The sequence below is a fragment of the Psammomys obesus genome, unplaced genomic scaffold, assembly GCF_907164565.1.
Source record: "Psammomys obesus unplaced genomic scaffold, mPsaObe1.curated_primary_1811, whole genome shotgun sequence".
Taxonomy (NCBI): domain Eukaryota; kingdom Metazoa; phylum Chordata; class Mammalia; order Rodentia; family Muridae; genus Psammomys; species Psammomys obesus.
Window position 1 is genome coordinate 465 of NW_026593191.1, and position 21,892 is coordinate 22,356.

The 21,892-nt window shown below is 48.0% G+C and overlaps 1 protein-coding gene across 1 annotated transcript; it reads right to left on the reverse strand.

The window, feature by feature from the left end:
• Nucleotides 1-682: 682 nt before the first annotated feature.
• LOC129683535 (cytoplasmic phosphatidylinositol transfer protein 1-like) lies at nt 683-21,402 on the reverse strand (the record flags this gene model as incomplete). The annotated part of the gene is made up of 4 exons (XM_055616248.1): nt 21,244-21,402; nt 16,675-16,830; nt 10,319-10,382; nt 683-801 (listed from the first exon to the last, which is right to left on the reverse strand). Coding segments are annotated over exons 1-4 (498 nt in total), but the record flags the coding sequence as incomplete, so codon positions are not given.
• Nucleotides 21,403-21,892: the final 490 nt, after the last annotated feature.

Genomic DNA, 21,892 nt, shown 5'->3' on the forward strand with positions numbered 1-21,892 from the left:
CTTCATTGGCATCACTAGCTGAGGGATAACTGTATTTAAATTCTGGTCTATACCACATAGTCAGCTCTCAGTAACCCAAGGCTGTCAAGAACCCAGGCTCCCTAAGGCCTTCGCTAAGTCCCAAGCCAGGTGTCCTATGCAACACCCCTCAATCCCAGCTCATCACCCCTCCACCACTTGGCACGTGTGTGTGCGCGCACAGACTGCAACTTAGCCTTGAGATTAGCCTGAATCAAGAGGAACTGACTGAGTAAAACAGCCTGAAGGGGTTCTAGAAAGCCTTTCAGAGCCTAAGAAACCTAAAACAGGCCTCAGCGAAGCCCCCATGGAACACAAGTGTCCCCCATGCCTTGAAAAGCTCGGCAATTGATCTGCTTGATCTCTGACCCCACTGTCACTCCTATGCTATTTCCTGATTGGTGCAGGCCATCCAAATCTTTCCACCCTCCGTGTCCTGGGCTTAATGACCCAGTTAGCCTCGAAGTTAAGCCACTTTAAAGGAATGGAAAGATCTGGAGGACCCAGGTGACCGACAACAGTCCAGTCAGGGGCTCAGGGGCATCTTCACCCACAGTCTCTGGTTCACGAAGGGCTGGGGACCCCGAGTTCTCAGGGCTGACGGGGTGGTTTTCCGTGTCTGATCCCCACCGGGTGGGCAACGCGCTTTGAACAGTCTACATACACGGGTCCGTGCATGGCCCTCTATGTCATCCACAGTGGAGGAGTGCTGATTGCAAACTTTTATGTTGGTTTGTTCATGCATGTTTTTCTCGTATTCGCGAACATCATCCATTGTCATATCTGAAAGAAGTCAAGACGTGGGCAGCTGCCGTTATTAAATACAAACTTTAATGGGGACACTCTAGGGAGGATAGTAGCTCAGCAGTAGGTTTAAAAATTTTCTTTAAAAAAAAAGCAGGTGACTGACTAACTTTATGGGATAAATCATAAAGTTAGGTAGACCAGCCAGAGAGAGGGCAAGGAAGCTGAGAGTGGAAATCGTTTCAAGGGTGATTCTTGGAAAGTGGGTGAAAGTGCCAGCGAGTGGGCTATGCGTAGCCTGAGATCTCCTAAAGCTTTGTTAGAAGATCCCTTTTGCGGTCAGAGAGGTCAGGTGTTTCCGGTTTAACACTTACCTTCAGGCAGAGCTTCCCAGAGATCTAGGGCACCTTTAGGTTAGTGCATTTGACAACAGCAAGGACACTTTCATTGCTCTGGTAGGAGACAGGCTGTGGAGGGCAGACCTGGTGCGTGTGCGTGTGTGTGTGTGAGAGAGTCAGTCACTACAATTCTCACACAGATGTGTCTTCGCATAGAATATAAGGGGCCAGAAAGGGCAGGTCTTTGAGTCTAGTCTAACAGCTTGGAGATGGCTGACACTATTCCGCCCACATTGATCTATAAATACAATGGCACACAACACCACGTTTGGCTGGAATCTACAGTTTTTCAGTATCTCAGGATAATGAGCTTCTCATCCATGATAGTTTTCAGAGGCGGACGGCTTTGTGACAGTTTCTGTTTGTGACAATGGTGGACAGGTACTCTAGTGGCACCTCTCTAGTGAGGGGTAGACCAGAGACGCTGCAGGGCATTCCATGTGCTAGGATCCCCAGTTCTCAACAAACAAAGATCTAGTTCCAAATGTCCATAGTGACCAGGTTGAGAAATATCAGCGCTTGGGAGGCTGAGGCAGGAGGATTAAGGCTTCAAGGCCAGCCTGAGCTATATAGAGAAGCCTTGTAAAAAAAAAAAAAAAAAGAAAAAAGAAAAAAGAAAAAAGAAAAAAGAAATAAAAATGGGTCTGGAGAGATGGCTCAGCAGTAAAGCGCACTGGCTGCTCTTCCAGAGGACCCAAGTTCAATTCCCAGCACACACATGGCAGCTCACTACGGTCTGCAATCCAGCTCCAGGGGATCTGACACCCTCACACAGGCACACAGGCAGGCAAAATGCCAATGCACATAAGACAAAAACGAAATAAAAATGAAAACAAAACAAAAAAAGAGAAAAAAAAACAAAAAACAAAAAGAAAAGCAAGAAATCTCCTCTTTCAGCAAGTGACATGCATAAAACTGCTATTTCATTGGTCTCACTTTAAACATTCCTGTTTGTCTTTCTCCACACTCCCAACTCTCTTGACATTCTGATGTATTTTATCAACTATTCTCCCAGTCTGGCAACCTTTTATCCCTGTCTTGGTGGAATTTTACTTCATGAAAGAAAGAGAGAGAGAGAGAGAGAGAGAGAGAGAGAGAAAGAAAGAAAGAAAGGAAGGAAGAAAGAAAGAAAGAAAGGAAGAAGGAAGAAAGAAAAGGGGAGAGCACCCTCTCCCACCCCGCCACTGACTGGTTTACTGGGGGATGGGCAGTAGGTATTCCCAGCTAGCTTTTCCTTAAGTATTTCCAGATCACGTGGCCTGATGTCTTTTTACATCAATCTGGGTGTCATGTGAGGTTCTGTTTGCTTCCGAATGGCAGACCTGCCTGAACTCATGATTTGATTCAGTGTGGTCTGGGACTCCAAATCTAGGCCTGGGCTGTTTTACTGAACTCATGATGCCCTTCCCATCCCTGATCATCCATGGGAAATGCTGTCCACAAGCAATGTAAGTATTGAGACGGTTAAGCGGCAGGCCGGTCAAGCGAGAACATGCTCTTGCTTTTCAACAGGTTATTGGCAAGCAGTAAGAGAGTGCTGCTTTAGGGTGCAGGCAGAGGGGTCCTTAGTCAATAATAAGACATTCCACAAGACCAAACCCCACAATTTCAGGGCCTGATTATCAGTATTGCTTAAACACAAACACCTACAAAGGAATACAAGGAGGCCCCGTTCAATCGAACTTGAAGACAGTTTCTTGGTATACATGCTATTAACCACTTAATTGGGAAAACAAACACGGAGAAGGCAAGGAGCTTACTGTCTCTCTCTACTGGATCGCCACAGAAATCATTCCTTAGCTGTGATTGGCTGGTTGTGAAGGGAGGGACTTAACACAGGCGGACTCTGGACTTTGAGAGCCTTATTTTGGAGAGGGCTGAGTGGCAAAGATGACCGGTGCCTTGTTCACAGTTAAAAGTTGAGGATAACAAGGAACTAGTGGTCCCGTGTGACAAAAACAAAAACATAAAACAAACAAACAAACAGGCAGAACACTTCGTCCTGGTGGGAGAGGTCCTCCATGTATTCAAAAACCCCGCAAGCATCTATTTCCGATCCCTTTCTCTCTAGGTGTGTATCCTGGCAGGACCTTCAACCCCTGATCTTTCCGCCTCCACCTCCCGAGTGCTGGATGATGCTGGGGCTGTGTGCTAGGTAAGCTACCAACTGAGGGAAACCCCTCTACATCTCAAAATATCTTCACATACCAGAAAAGCCTATAAACAGGAGGTACCATGTCTACCGGTCTGCCTGAGTTATTTATGAACCTGCTCACTGGGTGAAAAGCCTCCACTTTGGGTTATCTGGCCGAACGTACTGTGCTCTCTTTGCAATGGATATTGCCTCAGAATGCACACACATAATCTTTTTTTTTTTTAGAAAACTCAATTGCATGTGCCTGGTGACAGAGCATGCTCCTGAAGACAATTCACCCTTGCTACGGATCGATTTTTTCATGATCACGGTCACTTCTAGCAATTTAGGTTCAGAGCTCTTGCCAGAAACATGCTCTCTGAGGTCAGCCAAACTTCATAGTGCACATGTGTGGTCAGAGGACAACCTGTGCCAGTCTGTTCTCCCTTTCTGCCACATGAGTCCTGGGTACTGAACTCAGGTTACCAGGCCTGGGGGCACACGCCTTTCCCACCGAGCCATCTTGCTCGGCTTTCAGAGAAAGTCTGAAGGCAAGGAAGCCTTGGGTGACGACTTCTTACAGATTTTTGAAAGGCCATCATTTTTTTTTTTCCTTTTGTGTGCGCGCATGTGCGAGGGCGCGGCGCTAGGCGTGCGTGTCTATGTGCAGTTATATGCAGAGGCCGGAAGTGGAGGTTGGTGGTGTTCCGCTATCTCTATTATTATGTGGTTGTTGTTTCTGTGTACATGGGTGCTTTGCCTGACCCAGGCACACACGGTGCTCCCGGAGGTCAAAAGACAGCGTTGGATCTCCCGGGTCAAGGGCTATCGGTGGTTGGAAGGTGTCTGTGGAGGCTGAAGATAGAACCTGCGTCTTCCGGAGGAGCAGCCATTGTTCTAGCGCCTCTACCTTCTTTCTCCAGACAGAGTCTCTCTCTGCACCTGAAGCTCACCGATTTGGCTAGATCGGCTAGCCAGTGAGCCCCCAGGACCCTCCTGTCTCTGCCTCCTCAGGGCTGGGACCGTGGGTGCTGAAGCCCTTTCCTCTGACAGTGCTGAGGTGGAGTTCCTCTGCTCCCAGGGAATCTGTGAACTGAGGTTCTCCCCAGTCACTAGCTAAACATGATAGAGTAAAACAGACTTCAATTATTGGAGTCTTCTATTATCTTTATTCTTCGTTGTTTTAAGATAGGCTGGCCTTGAACTCCTGGTCTTCCTGCCTTTCAAAGACTGAGATCACAGGTGTGTGCCACCGTGCTCAGTATTGTCATTATCATTTCGTAAACTTTTGAGACAGGGTCTCACTTTGGCACAGGACAGCCTTGAACTTAGTAGGTAGCTGAGGCTGTCCTTGAACTCCTGATTCTCCTGCCTCCATCTACTGAATGCTGGGATTACAGTCACTGTGTACTACTGTTTATGTAGCACTCTGGTTTGAACCCAGGGCTTCACATATGCTAGGCAGGTACCAACTAAGCCCCAGGCCCACTTTAGGTTTTTTTTTTTTAATTTAAAATTTTATTTATATGTTTTGTTTGTGTGTCTGGATGTATGTATGAGCATGTTTGTGTGTGTGCCTGTGGAGACTGGAAGTCTTTAGGTTCCAGAAGTTTCTGGTTGTTTGTGAGCTACCTCACATGAGTGCTGGGAACTGAACTCCAGTTCTCTGTAAGAGCAGCAAGCACTCTTAACTGCTGACATATTTCTTTATGTCAGCATAGAACAGAATAGAATGTTTTTGAAACTACTTTTATTGTTATTCAAATAGTGCCAGGATTATGTTACATTAAAAGAATTCAAGGTGAGACAGCTCAGTAGGTAAAGTTGCTTGTCACCAAATCTGGTGACCAGAATTCAAATCCCAGGACCCCCATGGTGAAAGAAGAGAACTAACTTCTGAAAGATGTCCTCTGACATTTACACAGGCTTCACACCACACATAAATCCAAATAGAATTATAGAAGAAAAGTCTTTAATTCCTCACAGCTTCTTTGACTAGTCCGATGACCTCTGGAGACAGTCATGGGTAAGAGACTGATGGATGCTCATTCAAGGAAGCCCCAGGTATGGCATCCCACAAACGGTCTCAACTGCATTTTGCACGTGGCTCTGGCTTACTTGGCCTACATCCTCTCCCCTCTTCCAGGCCAAACAGACCACTGTTTTGTCATTCTGAGGCAAAACCGAAGTTGAAACAAGTGTTGGGTCTCTGGAGACCAGATTATGAGTTGGAGTGGACAACTTCTGGCTCCAGCAAGCCGGTAGTCACCCACCGGGAAGATTCAGTTTTAAATTCTCTTTGTTATTACTGTCGTTTTTGAGACAGGGTCTCATTATGTATCCTAGGCTATCCTGGAACTCACTACGTAGCCCAGGCTGGCCTGGCATTCAAGAACCTCGTCTTGTCTTAGCCTCCTGTGATCAGGGATTGTACACATGTACCATTAGGTCTAGTGAGGACTTAAAAGAAAAAAAAAAAAGCAATTTATTAGAACCATTATAACTTAACACAGGTGCTTTACAGGAGTTTATGTGCTTCTACTTTTTTTGAATTGGAATCGCCAATCCTTAAGGCTGGGGACATGCCTTTCCTATAACATTCAGGTCACTAAGAGCTAGAACGGCAATCAATAGCTGTGATTTTGTTTTTCTTTAATTGTTTTTTGCTTTTTGTTTTCTGAGACAGGGTTTCTTTGTGTAGCCTTGGCTGTCCTGAACCAACTCTGTAGACCAGGCTGGCCTCGAACTCACAGGGATCCGCCTGCCTCTGCCTTCCGATTGCTGGGCTTAAAGGTGTGCACCACCATGGCCTGGATTTTCTTCTTAATTTTATGTGTATGGATGTTTTGCCTGCACGTATATCTGGACCACATATATGCTTGGTGCAAGCAGAGATCAGAAGCAGGCATCAGATTCGCTGGGTCTGGAGTTCTGGGTGGTTGTGAACCAGCATGTGGAAATGAACCCCAGTTCTCTTCGAGAGCAACAAGTGCTTTTAACCTCTGAGCCATCTCTCCAGCTTCTGTTTTCTTCTGTATTGAGATAGGCTATTGCTATGTAGCCTTTGCTGGCCTGGAACTCCCTGTGTGGTACAAACTGGTCTCAGACTTGTGGCTATTCTCCTGCCTCTGCCTCCCAAGTGCTGGAGCCATAGATCGGTGCCAATATTCCCACTTTTTTGGAATATGGTCAGGAAACAGGTTTAAAGACCCCTTTGAAAATGAAAGTGATGTGAAGTTACGAGTTCTCTTCCCAGACACAGACACACAAACACACACACAGAGACACACACACACTCAGGGTCTGATTCTGGAAACCCTGGGGCTACTGGAAGATGCTGACGTGGTGAGCTCACCCAGCTTGTACTCATTTCTACACCTGAGCTTGCTTCTCTCTTGCCAGGCCTTCCCTAGGGATCCTGGCTGAGTTCTAAGTCACTTCAGAGGACTGTTTCATCTGCCAGCCAGAACTCAACCTCCCACATACTTTTTTTTGGGAAGAGTCAGATTTTCAAAGACATTTGTGAGGTGGCCCTCAGTCACAGGGCCCCTGTGGCAATCTTCAATGTGCCTCTCTGAAAATTCCGTCAGATTTGAGAAGCAAATCCGTGCTTTTTTGTGAAGCTGGGCTGGCTATTTTTATCCACCTCCCCTCTTGCCCCATCTCCCGAAATGTGTTGTGGCTCGGCTGATTAGTGTTCTAGTCATGCAGAGAGGCTCAAGGCTGACGGATAAAGACCAATCGGGGCTTTGGAAAGCAAACTCAACTCCTCCAGCACGGACACGCTGCTACTTTACAGCGAACACGAGCAGAATGAAATCTGCTTAGGGAAATAGTTTCGTGACTTCCAAGAATGCTGGAACTCGGGCGAGAGGCGGAAATAAACCCTTGGGTGAGGAAAGATCACCACGTTGACAGTGTCTTTTCTCCATTCATAATTGGGCACTGGAGATGAGGAGTCTAGTTTGAGAGAGAGAGAGGCAGCCAGGGCTGTCCTGGAGTATGCACGGCCCAAGCATGCTGCTGAGGAGCAAAGCAAGACTATGGCGCCCACTGAGTCTGCCCAGAAGGGGGACCCTTTTCTAACACATCCACTTAAAGAGGTGTGTGTGTGTGTTGGGGGGGGAGGCAGGGGGAGGGGAGTTACTTATCTCTTCTTTTAATTCTTATAGGGCACCAGAGCTTAGCTGCTGTCCCCGAAGACACCTATAATTCTTCTAGTCTAATCTATTTGGAATGAATTATTTAAGCCGTCCTTGTAAGCCAATCTGCCTTACATCCCGGGCTGCGAGCCAACCACTCAGGACCAGGCTGGAAGGCTTCTGGAGCCACAGAGGGCTAGGGGGCTCATCTCTCACAAACACCCAGAGGATGCAGAGGCTGAGGCTCGGTGGCTCCAGAGGAGGCCGCCTTACGTGGGATCTCGTCCATGTTTGCTAATGAGGGCCTCACTGACATGACCAGAGGGAAGAAGCTAACCCCAGGTACCCTTGCCAAAGGGTTATCCTGGTTTGGACTTTGCCGTGGTCGCCACACGCCCAGCTATCTGAAAGACCCACAGTTCCTCGAATGGCCTTGAATCAGTAAGTGGCTGAGGAGACGTTCTGTGGCAGGGCCTGCTTCTATTCATTTAATTTCCTGCGAGTCTGCGTCAGGTAATGAAGGAGCCGCTGTGTTCCAGGCCAGCGGCTCAGCAGGAGTTTACACCAAATGGATGGCGCGGTTCTCAGACCCTTGCTGCCTGGGAAAGGCTGCTTGTTTTGGTTGGGACTGTTACTGTGGACACAGGGGGTGGAGACGACTCTGGGTGGACCACCAGGCGCCCCCGATGGTCCACATCCACCAAAGCCCATGCCTTCCAACCACAACGTAGACACAAAGAGGATTTTGTGATCAATACACGACTTGAGCTGTTAACTGCCTCCCCAACTCATCCTAGGTAAATAGGAATTCTTGAAGACCTTTGGGCTGGAGCGCCTGAGTTTCATCTAATACCTTATTCTAGCTTCAGGCTCTTGTAATAATCTGAGAATTCTAAAGGAACCTTGCGCATGCCAGGCAAGCCTCCCACTCTTAATTAAATGCCCCTAAGTCATCACTTCCCTGCTGCAGGCTTAGCTGAGATGGAAGAGTCAGGGCCCCTCGTCCATATTCCACTCTCATTTTGGTTTTTCCTCTATGCTGGTTGTCAACCTCTTTTTCTAAATTAGACAAAATTATTATTGTCCATGTTTGCATGATACATGTATCATGGTATTTGGGTAGGTATCAACAGAGATCTTTGTGGAGTCTGTTCTCTCCTTTTACCTTTAACATGGGCTCTGGGCATGGAACTCAGGTCAACAGGTTTGGCAGCAAATGCCTTTAATCACTGAGACATGTCGCTGGCCCCAAACCCTCTTTTTTTGAAGGGCAGGCTTGCCGTGTTTTGCCTCCTCAGGCAGAGTCCAGCCCTCCTTTGAAATGCTCTTTTCTGAAAAGTCCTCAGGAGCATTCTGATGTTTGAGAACCCTAGCTGAGAGCTTTGCCTCCTGGTCATCCAGATGGCAGAGTGTGGGTCCTCCGGCTGCCTGTCCTTCGGTTAAACTTCTGATCAGTGCAGGCCCTGTTACTCTTTGACTATCCCTGTGATATTTGTGAGGAGCTGGCAACGAGGAAGCCATGAGTTCTGAGAAGTGTAAGTCAAAAGAGGACAGATAGTCAACTTTTTTTTTCTTTCTTTTTTTTTTTTTTTTGTTTTAGTGTGTATTTGTGAGTATGTGTGTGTGTGGGTAGTGTTGCTTTGCGGTAAACGAAAACAAATCAACAAAATAAAAGCACCCAGAAAAAATTAAGGACCGGAGGAAACAATCCCAGGATACTCTACTGCCCTGTCTCATTAAAGACAGGTCTTGGAGAGTCTTCCTGGCAGCGCAGAGCATGTCACACATCCTTTGGCTGGGGATCTAACTGGGGATGGACATTTGGACAAACCAGGAAGATGCACTTATTCTTCAGCAGGTGCAGGCCCAGGAAAATGGAAACATAAAACTAAACAAACCGAGTCTATAGTCCCGAGGACCATGCCTTTGAGAGCTTCGAGGAGAAGCAGCTGGTGGCATCAATGACCCTCCCCCATTCTGTCCAGTGCAGCCTTTCACTTTAAGATAGGGTAGAGGAGGGGGTCAGCTGTTGCTGTGGAAACCAAGGGCACGGGTGGAGTAGGAGTGGAAAAGACCCGATACACAATCTGGGTTACACCCAGGACAAATAAAGTGGCTTAGGACAACAGACACACACAGTGGGCTCTATCCCAAGTCACTGGTTGGGCGTGCTCGCTTCTATTTATAGCCAAGGACACAAGCCACCTGATGACTGATTCGGGGAAGGCAGAGGACTCAGGTCCGTACAACTGCAGCGTGGAGCGTTCGGGGAGGGTGGTCCATCCATCATGGTAGCAAGCAAACCTTGTTTTCATTTACTGACAATGTGCAGAACTTGTCGAAAATCTTCTTCAAAGGACATTAATAACAAAAACCCCAAACCAAACCAAAAGCAAAACAACCCCAAAAGCCAGAGCAATACTTTCAATTAAGGCTACCCAGGCACCTACCCTTCCATCTGTCCTTGACATCTCAGAGGACTTGTGTGTATCTGATGAGGGACCATTTCAAGTGTTCCCTGCATCAAGGGGCCCTTCCTGAATAAGGTGCTTCAGGTAGTGCTGAAGTTTGGGATAAATTAGGATGGGTCTGAAATCCATCCCACGGAGAACAATGGGGCCTTGTGTGTCCCCTAGAAGAGCAGCAAGCACACCAAGGTCCTACTTGGTCAATAGTTCCGCGGCTATTTCAGACCAGGCTCCTATAATTACATCTTTATTGGGCTCACCAGACAGAGTTATTTCCAAGGCAGGAAGCGGTGACCCGCCCTTTGTTGCTGTCCTTCTGGGTGACACTTGAAGCTGGGTGTACTAGAAAAGCCAAGTCCCAAGTCAATGTGTTACGAAACTGTTCTCCAAGTTATTTTGGGCCATCCGACTTACCATACCACTCGTCAACCCACGCGAAGGCCTGCCTGTGTCCAATCAGCAAGATGTCTCGGACCACCTGAAGAGTAAAAGGAGGAGGTTGAAAGAACGCCAGGCTCGATCTAGGCCGTCTAGGCCGTCTAGGCCGTCTGGTGGTCGAAGGGCTGGGGAGACAGCTCAGTGGGTAAAGTGCTGGCTGTGTAAGCGCGAGGACTTGGATTTGGGTCTTGAGCACTCACGTAAAAGTTAGATGTGTTATGTATGCCCATGAGCCCAGTGCTGTGGAGAGTGGAAGTTAGGGTTCCCGAGGTGCTCCCTGGCCAGGCAGACTGGCCTGTTGGTGAGGCCCAAGCTTAGTGAGAGGGCCCGTCTCAAAACATAAGCTGGGGTCAGTGAGGCAAGTCAGAGGGTAAAGGTGACTTCTGCCAGGGCTGCCTGAGTTCAGTATCTGGGTCTCAACTGGTAGATACGGTAGGGGGAGGGAACAGATTAGATTCCTGAAAGTTGTCCTCTGACCTCCGTGTGTGCCACTGCATTCAAATGTCCTCCTTACCCACTGAATAAATAAACAAAATGTAGTAAAATAATTGAGGAGAAGAACTAAAAAGCTGGAGAGAGAGAAAGAGGGTGGGAGAGAGAGGGAAAGAGAGGGAGACACAGTTAGGATGTTGACCTCTGACCTTCAGAAGAGCATGCATGGGCAAGTGCACGCATCCCATACATACACAGATGAGTGCCTGTAGGTCTTTCAATAACAGTTCACCATGGTTTTTCTTTTTATCATATGGAAATCAAGACTATAAGGATATTTACTTATCTTGCGTCTCTCTGTAAGAATGATGCTTTGGCCACATACATTCACTGCTCAATTCCAAATGGAACCAAGTGTACTGACATCCCCCAGCACATTTTCCTGTAGACATCCCAAGCTTGGGATGCGGGTGCAGCGGACATTCCATCAGAGACAAGAAGATGTTAAGTGATTGGGACGGATCAATGATAATGACCCCCATAGGCTCATAGGCTTGAATACTTGGTTCCCCCATTGGTGGGAATGTTTGTTAAGGATTGGGAGGTGTGTCCTTGTTAGAGGAGGTGAATCCATGGGTGGGCTTTGAAGTTTCAAAGACGCACGCCATTGCAGCTAGCTCTCCTTCTGCCCCCAACCTGCCGATTAGATGTAAGCCCGGCTACCACTCTAGTGTCATGTTGACCTTCCTGCTGCCATGCTCCTTGCCGTGATGATCACAGATTAACTAACCTTCTGAGTCTAATCTTAAGCGAGCCCCCAGTCAAATGCCTTCTCCTGTAAGGTGCCTTCGTGATGACGTCTTTTCACAGCAACAGAAAAGCCACTGAGACTGTGATCTTTGCTACTCAGGAAAGTGTTCATTTCCATCAAGACATACCCTCCTTCAAAGGAAAGGTACTCTGCACCAGTTAAACATCAAGAGGATTGGCCCAGCAGGGTCGGTGTGGTTTATTGCTGAGTGTGTGTCCAGAAGCTACTCTTGGTTTGTACACACCTTCCGCCTGACTCACAGGGAAGAGGGAGCCACTCGTTCACAGAGGGCACATGGAGAGCAAGCCCTGGGGCTGGCGAGCCAGCTCAGCTGGTACCGAGGCCTGCTGTGTACACTGACACTCTGAGCTCCATGCTGTGGCACACTCACAGGCTATAATAATAAATAAACACCGCTTAGCCGGGTACCGTGGCGCACGGCTGTAATCCCAGCACCCTGGGAGGCAGAGGCAGGTGGATCACTGTGAGTTTGTGGTCAGCCTGGTCTACCAAGTTAGTCTAGGGCAGCCAGGGCTACACAGAGAAACCCTGTCTCGAAAACAAAAACCGAACCAAAACAAGCCAACGAACAAAACCCACCGCTTACCAAAAGAAAGGAACAAACACCCCACCCGTGTCTGGGAGCCTGCGGTGCTAGCACATTCGTACACAAGAAATGAGAAACTAATGGCTGCCAAGATCCTGTGAACAGGGAAGCATCTGCTGTATGTTTGTGTGTACGGTGCGTGCAGTGTGCAGGCAGACGTGTGTCCCTGTGCGGAGGTCACACACCAAGGGTCTTCCTCTCTCACCTGCTGCCTTGAGACAGGGTCTCTTAGTAAGCTGGGAGCTTGAAGCTCACCATCCCCCCTCCTCCCCTAGGCTGACTGCTCAGCAAACCTTCAGAATCTCCAGAGCTGGGCTAATAGGAATGTGCCGTCCGAGTTTAGGTTCTCAGACCTGTACACCCTGCAACGGAGGAATGGGGACAGAAGGCTAAAGAAGTTTGTGGGCACATGTAAGACAACTTAGGGGCTTTTACTTTATGGGACACCTTTTCAGTCAGCACACATAGGCCGTGTGTGAGCGGACATTCTGGCGTGTGTGCATGTGAAGGGTAGTGAAGCTGATGTTGGATACAGTCTTTTATTGCTATCTCCTTTCTTTAAACCTTTTTATAATAATTGTGTGTGTGTGATGGCACACGTGTGATAACTGGAGAACATCCGACAGAAGTCGGTTGTCTCCTTCCCCAATATGGGGACTGAACTCACATCAGCAGGCTTGGTGGTAAGTTCCTTACCCATGAAACCGTCTTGCCAGGCCTCATCTCATTTTTTTGAGGCAGGGTCTCTCATTGGACCTGGACCTCACCAGCTGGCTAGACTGGCTGACAATAAGACTCCGGTGGACCCCTGGCCTCGTCTGCCCCAGTGCGGGTGTTATTACACATCTGTATGCATTTCCTAGCTTTCACGTGGGTGCTGGAGATCCAACCTTAAGGCCCTGCTGCTTGAGCAGCAAGCACGGCACCTCACGAGCCACCTCCTCAGCCCACAAATATCGCCTAAGACATTTCTTGGAGACTCACAGACTGGCTGCGGCGTTCCTTCCTTTCTTCTTGCCCAACAAATCCAGTGATTGTAAAAAACCTCTCATGGAAGGCTGAAGTGTGTTCCGATAAGCAAAGGGTTTTAATCGGGTGGATTTTCAGAAACAAGGGAAGCATTTCTAATGAAGTGTTTATTCCTCGAGGCCTCTGGGTATTTGTCGAGGTCCTTTTATGACTTGCGAGTGGAGACATGTAATGAATCTAAGAATACCATACAGCCATCCACACTTGAGTGCCGACTGTGTCAAATGCATGGAAATCAAAAGAACAGCATCGAGGCATCCATAAATTTACCCTATCATATTCAGCACAACACAGCTGGGGCTGGCAACAGGGCTTCAATAATGTGTTAATGTCTAGCTTTGGAGTACCACCCCCCCCCCGCTATGAATAGATTTTGGACAAACAAAGGTGTTTAGAGAGAGCCCCCCCCGCCCCATTTTTTTTTCAGCGCCTGTAAACACTCCGTCATGAGTGGAACAGGTGCTTTGGGCGGGGGGTGTAACACTTCATTTAGTTTGGGCAAGGGAGTGGAACACGTATGGCCAAAGCGTCACTCTCACAGGTGTTCTAAATGGGACAGGTTCTCAGAACCAGCTAAAGTCATTGTCAAGGAAATAAATGAAATGAACTCTGGGCAACTTGAACATGTTCTGCGAGAGAAAATGAGATGCAGGGCTACACAATAATTCTTTAGTTAGAGGAGATCATTTGGGGGGAGGAAGTCTACCACAGGAGGAAGGAAGGCAAGTGTGCTGACAGACACTTGTAATTCCAGCACCGGAGGCCAGCCTCGGCTACAAAAGCGAGTTTGAGGCCAGCCTGGACTGCATGAGACCCTGCTTCAAAAGAGTGAAAACAGGAGCTGGAGAGCTGTTGAGGGCACCTGTTGCTCTTGCTTTGGAGCTGTCCTTGACTCCCAGCACTCACATGGCAGCTCTAGTCTCAGGATCCAAATTCCCTCTTCTGACCTCGGTGGACACCAGGCACGCTTGTGTGGCACACAAACACACATGCAGGCAAAAACTCATATACATAAATCTAATCTTAAAAAAAAAAAAAGAACAAAAGCAAAGGGGGGAGAATGAGAGAGAGAGGGAGAGACGGGGAGCGAATGTAAATATGAAGGAGAGGACGATGCAGATACGGAATTTAGGCTGCAGCCTGTTCACTGTGTGATTTGTCTTCTTGCTCAGTAACTAAGGCCGGGACACAAAGAGAAAACAAGGTCCCTGTGATGGTGGCTTGTAAGGTAAGCGTCAACTTGACACAGACTAGACTTGCCAGGGAGGGAGGGGAGCCGTAATGAGGAGTTACCCAGATCAGGTTGACCTCCGGACATGCCAGTGAAGAATTTCTCTTTTTCTTTCTGTTGAGGCGGAGTCTCACTATGTAGCCCCAGCTGGCCTGCAGTGTGCTATGTAGACATTGTAGGGTGGGCTTGAACCCACAGGGATCTTGCCTGCCTTTGCCTTCCAAGTGCTGTAATTAAAGCTGTACACCCCCATGCCCAGTGCGAGGGAGTTCTGACTGCTTTGTTGCTGTGGTGGGAGAACTGCCCACCGTGGGTGGCATCATTCCTTAGGTTTAAGTTCTGAACCGTGTGTGGATAGAGGAAGTGAGCCGACAATAGTCTCCTGTGCATTTATCTCCCTCAGCTCATGACTGCGGCCGTGACATCCCCAAACAAACCTTCTCTCCTGCAGGTGTCCTTCCCAGGATGTTTTATCCCAGCAACACAAACACAACTGGGGCTGCCTCTGACCTTGACTTGTCCGCCCACTGTCCACGTTCCCTCTCCTGGCTGGTGGGATGTGTGAACCCAGCAGAGAACTCCATGCTTTTCATGTAAGAGGAAAACTGCAATGCCCTCAGGGCCTCCACAGACCTTGCACTTTCCGCCACCCTGGGTGCCCAAGGGTGAGGGGGTATGCTGTCCATTCCAGTTCTAACTTCAAGAATAAAACTCCTGGCCAGATGCAAGAGGCACACCTGTAAATCCCAGCTACCGGGCAGACTGAGGCAGAAGGAGCCTGGGGCCAGCCTCAGCAGTGTGGTAAGATCTTTCCATCTCAAAACATGAAAACCACCCTCCATCTTGCTATTGTCAAGGGGACATGGCCTGCAGTCAGGTCCAGGTAAGTAAGAAAAACTCAGACTACAGAGGGGGGAAAAACCCTTTGGAGTTTTTCCCTCTTCCTCCTCTTCCTTCTCCTCCTTCTTCTTTTTGGTTTTTTGAGACAGGGTTTCTCTGTGTAGCCCTGGCTGCCCTGGAACTTTCTCTGTGGACGAGACCAAGTGTCCCTGCCTAGAGATAGATCAGGCTGGCCCTGAACTCAGAGATCCACCTGCCTTTGCCTCCCAAGTGCTAGAATTGAAGGCATGGGCCACCACAGCCCAGCTGTTTAAGAATTTATAACATTTGGGTTGGAGAGACGGCTCAACAGTTGAGAGCGCTGGCTGCTCTTCCAGAGGACCCAGGTTCAATTCCCAGCACCCACATGGCAGCTCAAACCTGTCTGTAACTCCAGTTCCGGGGCTTCCGACACCCTCACACAGACATACATGCAGGTTAACCACCAAGGAACATAGAATAAAAATAAATTAAAAAGAATTATAACATTTATTTATTGCTGTGTGCACAGGACCACATAAGCCTCAACACGTGTGGAGGTCAGAGGAGAACCTGTGGGAGTCGTTTCTCTCCTCTATCATGTAGGTCCTGGGGATTGAACTCAGGTCGTCAGGCTGGGCGGCAAGAGCCCCTCACCACTGAGCCATTTCACCAGCCTGATTATTTATCCTGACGTAAGTGAAAGCAGTAACAAAGGGCATTGCTAGGCAGCCCATGTGCCATTAATTTAGAGTCACGTGGAAAAGAGTCACATTTGAGACCTTGGGAAAACTTGTGCCATCATCAAGTTAGTTCCTGCCCCAGAGTTAAGCCTGTTTTCCAAAGCGAGTACCCGGTTAAATCTGCGCTGCAGCCTGTTTCTCATTCTCCAGCAAGGGAACCCGGAGATGAGCAGAAGTGCTGAGGTGTACCTCCTAACGGACCTACTAGGATCTCTTTTTCTGACCCTCAGGGCCTCTTCTGCTTTTGGTGCCTATGTATGCAAAAGTTCTTCCAAGGGAGAATTACCCCCAGGAGCTGTGCCTGGAGATAAGCCTTCCCGGTTCTTGCCAAATGCCCTCGCCTAAAGGCTAAGATAGATTAGCCTGATTGGCAAAGCAAGCTGTACATTCTGTGAATCCCACTTCCCAAATACACTCAATGCGGTAGACTCGGAGGCCACAGAGTGGCAGGTGATACAGAAAACTGCTACGCAGGGCATAGAGAAAGTGCATTTTCACCTTAAACAGTATTTTCTAGAACTGGGCCCTTGGTGCCAGTTCAGCACTGGGGTGTTGGGCAGATATCGCAGTGACGACAGTAGTGACTGTGTCCACATCCCCAGAACTGGGCCAGTCACTCACCTTGTGCACAAACTGTTCCACTCGGGTCTGCAGGCCCCATACCTCGAACTTGACGGTCACCAGCTTGTAGGAGCACATGATGGGCTGATGGTTATCTCGCCAGCCTTCTCGGAGCTGCCCCCGGCCTGTCTTCTCGGACCTGAAGTGTTTAGGATCCTAGAAAAGGCACACCAAGCGAATGGGCACATTAAAACTTCAGAGCCCCGGGACAGCACAGGCCTGTAATCTCAGCTCTTGGCAGGTGGAGGCAGGAGGATCAGGGGTTCAAGATCATCTCAGCTACTTATTGAGTCTGAGGGCAGCCCGGGCTACCTCAAACTCTGTCTCAAAAAAACCAAACCAAAACAAAAGAAAAACCCTACAAAGTGACCTATATGAAATGTCCAGAATGGGTAAAAGGCCAGCTCACATGACAGACGATACACCTCCTTCTCCCTAAACCTCCTTCTCCCTAGCTACTGGCCCTTTTTTCCTGCCTGTTTCTGCTTTTCTTTCTTTTTTTTTTTTTTTTTCCTTCAGGACCCTGTTGTGTGTAGCCCAGGAGTTGTGGTAACCACATATCAGTTTGGTTATGCCCGCAACACTGTGGACCCCATGAAGCATGGAGGGGTCTCATAGCCACAGTTCTGCCACACCAGGGACGTCCATTCCAGAATCACAATCCTCAAGCATTACACCAGACATGGTGATATGAAAGGTATTTATTTGGAGAATGCAGGGCTTTCCTGAAAATTCAGTTCAGGCCTTTAACCCTAGCACTTAGGAGGCAGAGGCAGGCAGATCTCTGTGAATTTGAGGCCAGCCTGGTCTGGGATGGCCAGGGCTACCCAGAGAAACCCCATCTTGAGAAAAAAAAAATCAATTAATTGCCAGGCGGAGTGTCACATGCCTGTAATCCCAACACTCAGCGAGTGTTGGATCTCTGTGAGTTCAAGGCCATCCTGGTCTATACAAGTCAAGGACAGCAGCCAAGGCTATACAGAGGAAACTTGTCTCAATAAACCAAAAAACAAAGCAAAGCAAAACAAAAACACCCCCCCCCAAAAAAAAAACGACAAACATAAAAAGAAAAAAGTTTAGGATGAGCTATGTTTACATAGCTAAAACTACAGAGATGCTTCAACCAAGGTGTGGCACAGATTCAAACCATTGTCCCTGGTGATGTGTGGGTTCTGGGGATTTGAACTCAGTTCTTCAGACTTGCATGGCAAACTCTTTATGCGCTGAGCCGTTTTTCCGGTCTCAAGGTATGGTTCTAGGGGGCTCCACAGACATTTTAAATACCAGGCTGCTGTGAAGTAAAATTGTGGGAAGAGGCTAGTCTGCCGTCTTCACCAGAGTCAGAAGGGAAGTTTTGTGAATGTTGTAGGAATCTACATTTAAATTTTATTTACGTGTGTAGAGTGTGTGTGCATGCACACGCGTGTGCTGTGGTTCATGCGTGGAAGTCAGAGGAAAACACAGGAGTCAGTTCTTTCCTTCCCCGAAGTGGGTTCTGGAGATCAAACTCAGGTCATCAGGCTAGGCAGCAGGTACTGTTGGGCCATCTTGTCAACCCCAGAATAGACTTTCTACGTGGATGGCGAAAATTTGGTTTCTCATCCTCAATTTGCTAGCGAAAGACACCGAGGCTTGAGAAAAATCAGATATTTCACCTGCAGACCACAGGTCCTTCACGACAGCCTGGTGTTCTTTCTGCCACATTTACTTTTAAAATTAAACGGCAAACGGCTATTTCTTTTCCATCGCTCAGAGCAGGAGAAGCAATTAACAATCAGGCTTTGTATGGGAACAGCACGTCCCCCTACCCCCACCCCAAAGACTGGTGTTGCGTCTCCAGCTGATAATTTCATCTCGTAGGTGCAGCCTATAATTAGAGGCTTGCATTTTAAGTGCCGGAGGCAGGTATGGGAGGAAAGCTTACGGAAAGACGCCTTTAATCCGTGTCTGGATAGCAATGGCCCAAGAAAAGGTGAAAAGGTGTGTGTGTGTGTGTGTGTGTGTGTGTACATATGTTTGCACGTGCATGAACACATGTGTAGGCATGTGTACGTGTGTGCTTGTGCCCACGTGAGCCATCAGGTGTTACTTGAATCAGCTCGGACATTGGGAACTTCCCTTCGCCACTCTCCCCCCTTACCGGTTCCCCCCACTTGCCAGGGCCCAAACTCTTTAGATAACTTTCTTTCTATGCTCACGTTCATATCTGAGCCCAAGGCTCTAAATTGTTCTGTCAGCTGGACTTTCTTGCAGCCATTTTTTCCTTTGGAAGAAGAGTTAGTTTTCAGATACATTCCTTGTTTTTCAATTAAAAATTAACAGAGTGTGTCTGCATGTATGTGCACATGTGTGTAATTACACAGCGGTTTCTCACTTTTTTTTTTTTTTTTTTTTTTTGGCTTTTCAATTCAGGGTTTCTCCATGGAACAGCTTTGGCTGTCCCGGAGCTCTCTTTGTAGACCAGGCTGGCCTCCAACTCAGGGATCCACTTGTCTCTAGTGCTAGAATTAAAGGTGTGCCACCAGCTAACTTTTAAATTTGATTATAACTTTGCCCCCAGTTTTAGGGATGAAAAACAGGCCCTCATTCTGCTACGTTACAAATGAACTACATCCCTGGCTCTAAGCTTAAAGTGACATTTATAAACCTCTTCCTTTTCTTTTCCTTCTCTTCCCCATCCCTATTGTTATCTATTTGTTTTCAAGACAGCGTTTCCCTGTGCAGCCCTGGCTGTCCTGAAATGAGTTCTGTAGACCAGGCTGGCCTCCAACTCAGAGTGATCTGCCTGCCCCTGCTGGGGTTATGGGCGTGAACCACCACTGCCCAGCTGGGTTTTTAGCTTTTTATAAAAGGACATGATGCTTTACTTTGGTGTGACCAAGAAGCTGTCATTTTTTGACTTATTTATTTATTTAGACAAGGTTTTACTCTGTAGCCCAGGCTGGCCTTGAACTGCAAGCAATTCTCCTACCTCAACTTCTTGACTGCTGGAGCCCAATACACTGAAAATTTTATGCAGTGGCCTGGTGATTTCCCAAAGGATATGCTAAGTGCATGCCTTTGCCCCTGGGAAATATGGGTATGGTGTGACTGCAAACTACGGTCTTTGCAGTTGTAATTAAGCTAAGGATCTTTAGATGAGATCATCCTGGATTAAATGGATGGGCCCTAGGTCCAATGACAAGTGTCCTTGAAAGAGACAGATGGGAGGATACAAAGAGAGTCACTTGGGGACAGAGGCAAAGACTGGAGTCGCCCAGTTACAACTCACAATGTCCTGTAGGAACCAGAAGCCAGAACATCTTCTGGAATAGCAGTTCTCAACCTGTGGGTAACAGCCCCTTGCAGGGGGTGTTAAAGGTCACAGTCTGTTTGGGTGATGTCAAATGATCCTTTCACAGGGGTCACCTAAGACCCTCAGAAAACACAGATATTTACATTACGATTCGTAACAGTATCAAAATTACAGTTATAAGGTAGCAGCAAAAAGAATTTTATGGTTGGGGGTTATCACAACAGGAAGGACTGTGCTGAAGGGTCATAGCATTAGGAAGGTTGAGAACCACCGCCCTCGAGCCTCAGCCTGATCTCAGGAACATGACAGAGACCTCTGGGGAAGAAGTGCAGGCAGTGTAAGGTCAAGGTCAGAGCATGGCTAGAAGTGGCCTTGGGCAGGGTCTGGGCACTCAGCTTTTCAGAACTTCCCAAGGTTTAGCCACTGCTACTAGATACAAACAGATGGGCAACCTGAAACTCAGGCCTGCTCAGCAACCTATCCAATACCGATCCCCCTGCCCCCATCCCTGGGCCCAGGTGCTCAAACCACTATGCACACCTCCTCTCCCCACCCCATTCTTTGATGAGACTCAACCACTGGAAGTAGGCAAGTGACTATGGAGAGCTCCTGGGTCCTTCCTGCTGTGATGACAAGAAGGTACCATCATGGAGCCAGGGACTAGACCTCTCTCGGTAGCTCCTGTATAGCCATTTCCTCTGAATTGAAACATTTCCTCTTGGAGGGAGAAGAGCAGTCTAAGCAACATGTACAACTCAGGAAACTCAAGGAACTTACAGGGCTCAAGTAATTCATAAAGTTGTAAGATTCTGTAAACAGAAACAATTGTTGCCAGAGAGGAACCTTTTCTGCTAATGGAGCTGATAGCAAGCCATTCGTGGAGCTCCAACAATGTAGCTTGAGAGTGCCATCAGTTCTGCTGGGATGGACTTTTTTTGGTGATGCAAGCTGCCTTTGAGTCACCCTGTAAGTAACCCCATTCCACATTCATAAGCAACCCTAGTCAACTGAGAGATTTGGGTGGATCTCCTTCTTTAATCTGTCACCGGTGCTTTACCTGGGGTGAAGAGACATTTGTTCTCATCTCTAGCAGATTTAGTCTGCTAGAGCCTTAATTTTCCAGCCTCCATAATTAAGGAAGAAATAATTACTGTGTCAAAGCTACCCCATCTACAGTCTTCTGTTACAGCATTTTGAGTGGAGAGAGATAACAGCCCTTACCACAGGAGGTCAGAACATTTCATCTGAAATCCTGGCATGGTCAGAAGAGATACACAAGATGGGATGGTGTCCACAACTCCCCTGCGGTGTCCTTGCAAGGCTGCAATTGTAAACCGCTGCTTGCAGCGTGGAACGCCGCAGAAAGTGCCTGGTGCTTGGCAACCGCACAGAGTGACACAGACATGAAGCCCGCACGGCCCAAGAGACGCCATCCTGCCGGTCACTCAACTCTCCACCAAGCTCTGCAGAAGAAAGGCAGCTGCTGGGCCACCTGGCTCTCAGCAACCCTGTGGTCAACCATGCAGGAAAACAAGCTCAAACAAGAACATGACCACTTGACAGGATGAAAGTTTCCTCTGGGGAGTGACAGGCTGGCTGAGCATTCCTCTTCTCTGGAAGCTGGCATTTATCTAGGTCTACACTTCAAGAGACGGTCGTGTTTTTGTTTTAGACAGGCTCTCGCTACGCAGCCTTTGCTGTCTCTATGTAGACCAGGCTGGTCTGGAACTCACAGAAATCTGCTTGTTTCTGCCTCCTGAGTTCTGGGATAGATTATGCTATCATGCCTGGCCTCAAGAGTGAGACTGACAATTTTTAGTGGGACACAAGTTCTTATTGATAGGGTCCTAGGCCAAGGTCATGTACTAGTACTCAGTACTAATACTCGTTTGTTGAATGGGCTTCACCTGAGGACGTTACTCA